The 7,955-nt window shown below is 40.4% G+C and overlaps 1 protein-coding gene across 1 annotated transcript; it reads left to right on the plus strand.

The window, feature by feature from the left end:
• The first annotated feature begins 201 nt into the window (after window positions 1-201).
• Window positions 202-7,802, plus strand: LOC120693526 (putative 3,4-dihydroxy-2-butanone kinase). The gene is made up of 20 exons (XM_039976977.1): window positions 202-383; window positions 506-579; window positions 659-722; window positions 1,259-1,371; window positions 1,464-1,511; window positions 1,960-2,031; window positions 2,114-2,203; window positions 2,674-2,847; window positions 2,995-3,078; window positions 3,591-3,646; window positions 4,414-4,544; window positions 4,820-4,912; window positions 5,227-5,291; window positions 5,684-5,827; window positions 5,908-5,951; window positions 6,634-6,717; window positions 6,807-6,874; window positions 6,954-7,066; window positions 7,138-7,233; window positions 7,329-7,802. Exons 1-20 carry the CDS (start codon window positions 344-346, stop codon window positions 7,458-7,460), a joined length of 1,785 nt encoding a protein of 594 aa, XP_039832911.1. The 5' UTR covers window positions 202-343; the 3' UTR covers window positions 7,461-7,802.
• The last annotated feature ends 153 nt before the right edge of the window (window positions 7,803-7,955 follow it).

Genomic DNA, 7,955 nt, shown 5'->3' on the forward strand with positions numbered 1-7,955 from the left:
AAAGATGAGGAATAGGCCAATTGTTAGGAGACGAGGAATTAGAATAGGGAACCATTGGGGAGGTTTTTTTTCTTTTTTTCCAAAAAAAAAATCGGAAACTGCATAGAAGGGTGTGGGGTTATGCCGAGAAGGGCATTACGGTAACTCTATATTTCTCAGTTTCTTTTAGACTGCTAATCCGCTTCTATAAAAGGATAAGCTCCTTGAGCAAGCAAAAGCCCACAGAACGAGGGAGGAGGAGGCGACTTCATACTGCTCCCTCGCCGTCTTTCCCTCAATCTCTCGACCTTCCCAGCTGCCGGCAATCGCTGGGCCACGCGCAGCCGCAGGGAACCCCCACGCCATGGCCTTTCAGGGGAAGAAGCTCATCAACAACCCCGACGGTAACAGCCTGCTCCTTCCTTCCCCCATTTCTCGCTAAATTTCGGTCAGTTTTTCTTCGATTGGTAGGGTTTAATCGCATTGGATGGTTCCGGCGGGGCTTCGTTTTGGTTTATTTTTGCAGATGTAGTGACGGAGTTTATCGAGGGGCTGGTGGAAACTTACCCGGGCCTGCAGTACCTGGACGGGTTCCCTCAGGTGATATTTCGCATTAGGGAACAATTTGGAGCTGTTTCGGGAAGCCTTAAGTGACGAATCTCCCCTGAAACCTGTGCAGATTAAGGTCGTTCTTCGTGCTGATGTAGAGCGTGGCGCCTATGATAAGGTTGCTGTCATTTCAGGTAATTTTCCAACTTCCAAGGATCGAACTGTGCTTTTGTTCTAATTGCATTGGCATATGATGGTTAGTTCCTGACTTCCTGTGTTATGTCAAACATATGAAATGCCACGGAATTGCCCTGTTTCGAGTATCAGATATGGTATAATCTAACTTGGAAATATTTTTTTATTAGATTGAAGTATTATGATTATTAGTAGAGCTGTTTGCCTGCTTCCATATGCTCGTTACCCTTTTTAAAAAAGAATTGGCTAGATCTACTTTGTTTTTTTTACCTCCCATGGTAGTTGGGCTAGTTGTTTTGATTTGGATTTATGTATACTGTTGGACTGCGCTTTGGAGATAATACTGCTGGAGGAGGAATATGGGACAGTGTAGCCCATGCAGCCAATACATTCCATGGCAGTATCATAGACTTGTCAATTAGGAACTTCTTCTAAAAAAGAATCTTCACTATTAACTTTCACCACAGATGGTTCCTTGGATATTTCCATTTGTTCATGTCATGTTCAACTAATTGTAGCACCACTTTTTTCATAGGTGGTGGAAGTGGCCATGAGCCTGCCCATGCTGGGTTTGTTGGGCCAGGGATGTTGACCGCTGCTGTTTCTGGAGATGTTTTCGCTTCTCCGCCTGTGGATTCTATTTTAGCTGTATGTTTATTTTTGTATAATTCTCTCTAGCTTCTGTTGCTTAAATCATCTCCTAACTGACATTGAACTACATCTTCTCATTCTTATTGTAGGCTATTCGAGCTGTAACTGGTCCTATGGGGTGCCTTCTGATAGTAAAGGTAGTCTCACTTTGATATCAATTTTAAAAATTCAAATCGTGATCTAAGAGGGATCTTTTAGCGCACAAGCAGATCGTGCGTTCTGAATACCTGATGCTTTGGGATTGTGCATTGTTTCTTTATTACCACATTAACTTTATGCTAGCACTTCCTCCACCTATTGTCCTGTATTTGTGTGTAAACTGGCAGTAATGGATAGAGTGGAGGGAGAAGATTTGCTTCTCTTAATATACTAGGGAAAATGGCAGGACGTCTCTGTATGTATTTTGAAATGGCTGGCTATTTGATGGCTATTCATGCTTGATGTAGTGATACTGTTTTCCCCCCAATATTTTAATCTGTAAATGCTCCTTTCTGTTCCACTTTATATGTGTAAACTGTAGGCATTGCACTACTCTCATCTTACAGTTGCGTTTCTTTTTCACCTTCAACTGCCAAACATTCGCAGAACTACACTGGTGATAGACTTAATTTTGGATTAGCTGCTGAGCAGGCAAAATCTGAAGGCTATAAGATGGAGGTTGATCAACACACTTTACTATGTTCCTATAGCAGATCACATTCATTTTATTAATTATTTAACGTTTATCCTTCACTTGTAGATGGTTATTGTTGGAGATGATTGTGCCCTTCCCCCACCTAGAGGGATAGCTGGTAGGAGAGGTTTAGCCGGAACAGTTCTTGTGCATAAGGTATTTTATTGTTGCTATTGTATTTTATATCCTAGATTCTGCTCTTAGGCATCATCTCAGTTACTGGCATGTGGCATGTTACATTCGTTTACTCAGCAAAGCTGACCTGAGAAGATCTCTTTTGATTCAACTTATCCGTTCTTCATGCAAGCAACATTTTCCCTCTAATTTGACTAGCATTGCACTATGCTTGCCTAAAATAATGGGGAGCGCCTTTTAAGTAAACTGATGTAGTATTTATGTGTGCAGACAGTAAATAATACTAGCTAATAGCTATCTTCTCAACTAGCATTGAAGATGTACTGCATGTTCATGAAACACACGTTTCTAATCTAATCTAGTCTGCACCATTCTTTTTCTGTTGGAATAAATTCTGGCACTGTGCTGCATGGATGTCAATCATGAAGCAATCAATGTTTTCTTGTAAAATTTCTTCTTGTTTTTTTATGTTAAGTTTGTTTGATCTGCAGATTGCTGGGGCTGCAGCAGATGCTGGTTTATCTCTTGCAGATGTTGCCGCAGAGGCAAAACATGCATCTGAGGTTGTTGGTACAATGGGAGTTGCACTTTCTGTTTGCACATTGCCTGGGCAAGTAACATCGGATCGTTTGGGTCCAAAGCAAATGGAGCTTGGCCTTGGAATTGTAAGTTTGAACCACATCTGTTGTTATACTTTTATATTACTGTATTAGCATACATGGATATAGTTGGGAGCTTTTGTGCATTAATGTTTCTTTTCTACATATCTGAGAACTGTAAATCTGTAATAACAAACATATATTTGTTTCCAGCATGGGGAGCCTGGTGTTGCTGTTGTTGAGCTCCAGCCAGTTGATGTAGTGGTTGAACATGTTCTTAAGCAGATACTGTCACAGGTAAGTTTTTGATTTACCATTTTGTTGGGCCCTTTATTTATTTTCACCTATTTGTCTTGGTTGATCAATATTCAAATTCTATATTATGTCCTGCATTGCAGGCACATAGATTGCTACAATTCTCTAATCATGTTTCTCTGTTTAATTTCAACACTTTATTTTCCATTATTTGTGAAGTCCAACATTGAACTGTATTTAGTGTTTGGTTAGCTGTTTTGAAAGGTGAAAACTATAGCTTGTCTCGGCTTTGAAATTCTTTTTTTTTAGATAGGTCTTTTCAACAAAAAGGTAGGTAATTTATTTACTAAGAAAAAGGCGTTACAGGAGAGGCAAAGATGAGAATGGGGTGGGAGATGAATTACGGGAATGGAGACTAATCCTCTCCTTCCCCTTAAGTGAATCACTGCCTACCAGTCTCGGACGCTCAGTAACTGCACTATGTAAAAAGGGAACTTTCTACTGCAGCTTGAGTTGCTTTTAATTATTCATTTGGTGGCCTTGCATCCTTGCAGGAAACTCAGTATCTTCCTATCACAAGGGGGAGCAATGCTGTTCTCCTAATCAATGGGTAATATACATCTGAACATTTCCTGTGGCTCTTTAAAATGAATAATATTTGTGGAGTCAGTACTAACACAAATTGAACGTGGGGAGGTTAATTGTATGTTGATGTTTTCCCTATTTCTACTTTTTGCATCTTTCATGATTATATCTGGTGCTCATGTTCAATCTTGGTTAGTTGGTTTTAGCTATCTTATTACCCATTCATGTTATGGGTTATTGTGAAAGTTGTTTCTGCAAACTTATCCTGAGTATACAACGCTAGCCATGAAGCAGTTGAAAAAATTATGAGTATCTTTCATTAGGAGATTTCTGCTTCCTTCCCTGCTGGTCATACGCCAAAGGGACCTGCTTAAATGTTGCATATCGAATTATCGATATCACTTGTACAGAGTTCATCCTGTGTCATGGATAAATCCTTTGTTTACTGGTGGTGGGGATCCATTTTGATTCCTGAAAGGTTACTTAGTGTTGTACCATCTGTGTAGCTGTTCATTCTATGATTTTGATAGGATAGAGACTCGAAATAGCTGGTTCTACATTAATTTAGCTAGTTCTTATTACAAAAGTGTCTATCTTTCTGACAGCATGTTTATGATACAGTCTACCATATGAAGTCCTACTTAAATATAAAATCCACATTTTTTCTATCTTGATCTCTTTGAAAGTGCTACATTACGTTTATCAACATATATATTTCCCTTCTCTTTGCTGTTTACCCTGAATTGAGTGCAGTTTGTTGCTTTGTTGTTTAACCTCATATCTGGTATACAGATTAGGAGCCACTCCTATCATGGAACTTATGATTGCAGCAAGAAAAGCAGTTCCTGAATTACAATTGGAGTATGGAATTGCTGTTGACAGGGTCTACACTGGCACACTTATGACGTCACTTGAAATGGCTGGTCAGTTTTTGAGTGATCTTTCTGAAATGACCATGTAGACGAGTTTTGTCATCTCTTACTTCAGTTAACATGATTTGACCAAATATCATAAACATTAATTGGTACTCCACACACCCATGAAAGAAAATGCTTTATGTATTCATTATCATCCGCTATACTAGTAGTGAGTGGAATTCTTTATCTAACCACAATGCATACCTCAGCATGTGTTGTTGACACACTCTCAAATTAACTGGTCTGTGGGCAATATTGTTTCACTTTTTTTACATTTGCAGGATTATCTATCACCATTATGAAGTCTGATGAAAACATTTTGAAGAGACTTGATGCTCCCACTAAAGCTCCGGCTTGGCCTGTTGGTTCTGAAGGTAACTATCATGGTCATGGCAACAAAATCAAATGATGTGTTGGATTTCACAAATTACTTGATATCAAGGTGTCAGAATCCCAGGCATTTTGCATCTGCCTTTAGCTAGTATTCTCTAGCGATGCTTTGGAAGCTTGAATCCAGTGCTCTAAAAGGTGCTAGGTCTTAGGTGAGTGGCGTGCCTAGTGGATAATTGGATGACTAGGTCACGTCTTTGCTGGATGACTAGCTATCAGAACCTTTTGATTTTAAATCACTTTTTCTGAACTTTTAAATCTTTTTTTTCTGAACTTAATGTTGATCACTTGACTATAGGAAACCGCCCACCAGCAAAGTTTCCTGTTCCTGTACCACCATCACCTTCAATGAAGGATGACGAGGTAAAACAAAATCCCTATTTGGATTTTCTTTTACTGTTTGTTCTCAGATCATCTGTTCCCTTGTGATCTAATGTGGAATTATGCAAGAAATCCAACTAGCTGTCTACTGTTTCTGTAGTGGTTATGGGTGTCAACTTTTTAGTTACAGTTATACGGTATTGCTTCATGAAACTTTTGTTGGTGTGTATAGTTTAGGCCCATCTAGAGGCCTATGTACAGGCTACTATATTACCCACCCATTAGGGTTTGGAGGAATACAGAAAATCCAATCCCAAACAACTTTAGTCAAAACTATTATGCTACGCGACTTTTTTATAATCACGCTGGAGATGCACGGCCATCAGTTGCCTCTTGCAGTCCCTTAGCTATGAAGATTTTATTATTGTTTGCAGATTCTTAATCAACCTCAAGAGTTGAGCAAGCAAGGGTGTATCCTGGAGGCTGCTATTGAAGCAAGTGCTACAGAAATTATCAATCTGAAGGACATCCTGAATGAATGGGACAATAAAGTGGGCGATGGTGACTGTGGAACCACAGTGAGTCAGTTGTTTATCAATTCTATGCTTATTTGACTATTGCCGTTTTAAGATTGAATATGTCAGTGCTGTTTTTTCAGATGTATAGAGGAGCAACAGCTATACTTGAAGATATGAAAAAGCGGTAAGTTAAAAGTATTTCAAAATATTGTTGAGAACTTTTTAATTTTATTCTTGAAATCTAGATAAGAAATACAGTGATTAAGCTGCTGACATGTGATAGAATACCATATATGAACTACGACATTATTTACTAACTTCAATACATTTTGAATTCTAAGTTTGGTTCCTGTCCAGTGGAATGATACATGATGATGAGTGTTTCTTTAGTAGTATTATAGATTCATTCCCGACCAGTGGGATTTTTATGTGTCATTTTCCTGATAGTATAGTTGGGTTAGCTAGTTTTATGATACAATTCTAGCTGCGAAAGGGTGCCTAGCCGGATTGGTTAGGTGGCCTCAGTAGCACTCATCAGGTCCTGGGTTCGACTCCCGGTGGGAGTGAATTTCAGGCTGAGGTTAAAAAAATCCCCTCGCCTGCCTACACGCCAAAACACATGGAAATAGGTCCTGGCTCACCCCGGCCCGCTCTCACATGGGTTACGGTATGAGTTACGACGCCCTTGTGTAAGGGTGGGGCCAGGGGTTCGGGGGTTTTCTCGGCCTGTGTGAGAGGTCTTCTTACATTAATGCCCGGGGGGCGGCTTGCCTCTCGCAGGTCGAGTTTTTTTTTATGATACAATTGTAGCTTATTTCTGTCATGTAAAATTTGACCAAAATTTAGTGCATTTGTCTCTGTGCCAGTTACCCTATGAATGATGCAGCTGGAACAATAAATGAAATCGGGGCTACAATCCGAAGGGTGATGGGTGGAACAAGTGGAATCTTGTATGATATTTGTTCTATCTGTGCCCATGGTTTCCTTATTGAATGTATGATTCCTACTAAGTAAACTTACAGTTCCTAATTTACTGCAGGTATGATATACTCTTCAAGGCTGCATATACAAGCTTAAAACAGAGCAAAACTGTTACTGCAAATGAATGTAAGAAATGTGCTTGATCTTTCTGTCCATATACCATGAATTTTACGCATACCGAATAGATCTTGCTGCTTTTCTGCAGGGGCTGATGCTTTAGAGGCCTCTGTTGCTGCTGTTAGCAAGTATGGTGGTGCCAGCGCAGGATACCGCACAATGTTGGATGCCCTAATTCCTGCTTCTACTGTGCTGAAACAGGTTTCTTCTTGATTCTATTTCTCTTTCTTCAATTGTCCATGGTTTTCTGAAAAACTTACCGTGCTGAGCAGAGACTTAAGGCTGGGGAGGATCCTGTGACTGCCTTCATCGCATCTTCTGAAGCAGCATCAGCTGGTGCTGAATCCACTAAACAGATGCAGGCAAAGGTATATATTCGCACTCCTACTCCACATCTTTTACGCTTCTGATTATTAAACAGAAATACTCCTATTTCCTTCTATAATTCGGATGGCACTTGCAGGCTGGACGGTCATCATACATCGCTCCAGACCTCCTGGTGTCAGTCCCTGATCCAGGAGCAATGGCTGCAGCTGCCTGGTACCGAGCTGCTGCTCTTGCAGTGAAGAACAAGCTGCACGGTTCAAAGAGCTAGTAGCGTCTGATCTGCTTCAATACCATACTGACAGGAAGAATGGCCGGGGCATTTTCTCACCCCCACACTTCGATTTGGTTTCCGCTTGTGCTTTGCATGAGCCGAGAAAGAGACTTCCGTATTGTTTCACCCTTCTCACATCGTACAAAGAGATGGTCAATGAGTTTGTAGACGCTACAAGTTAAGTGAAACCATGCTTTTGCACTGCCCGTGATACCTTCGCTTGCTTTTGGTGGTGGTAATGATCGTGGTTCATCTTGATCGAGCGGTGGTATGTAACTCGTAACGACTTCGTTGTGCGTGAATGTTTCGAATTTGTTTCTTTGGACTTGTCTTTGTAAACACCTCGAGGGTAGAGAACTACAAATTCAAAACTAGAGCGTACCCAATTTATTTCGTGGTCAGCTTCGTAGCACGTAAACGAAATATTGAAATGAAGAATCGGATGATTCAAACCAGCACGCCCAAACATTGTCAGCAGAAGGGCACCATCGT

This window comes from Panicum virgatum, chromosome 9N (assembly GCF_016808335.1).
Source record: "Panicum virgatum strain AP13 chromosome 9N, P.virgatum_v5, whole genome shotgun sequence".
Lineage (NCBI taxonomy): Eukaryota > Viridiplantae > Streptophyta > Magnoliopsida > Poales > Poaceae > Panicum > Panicum virgatum.

Bases quoted from the DNA above. Each gene is read 5' to 3' on its own strand.
- LOC120693526 (XM_039976977.1), top strand. From the start codon at position 344: ATGGCCTTTCAGGGGAAGAAGCTCATCAACAACCCCGACG. The intron at 384-505 runs GTAACAGCCTGC...TTATTTTTGCAG, and splicing joins GCTCATCAACAACCCCGACG to ATGTAGTGACGGAGTTTATC. The intron at 3,079-3,590 runs GTAAGTTTTTGA...GCATCCTTGCAG, and splicing joins TTAAGCAGATACTGTCACAG to GAAACTCAGTATCTTCCTAT.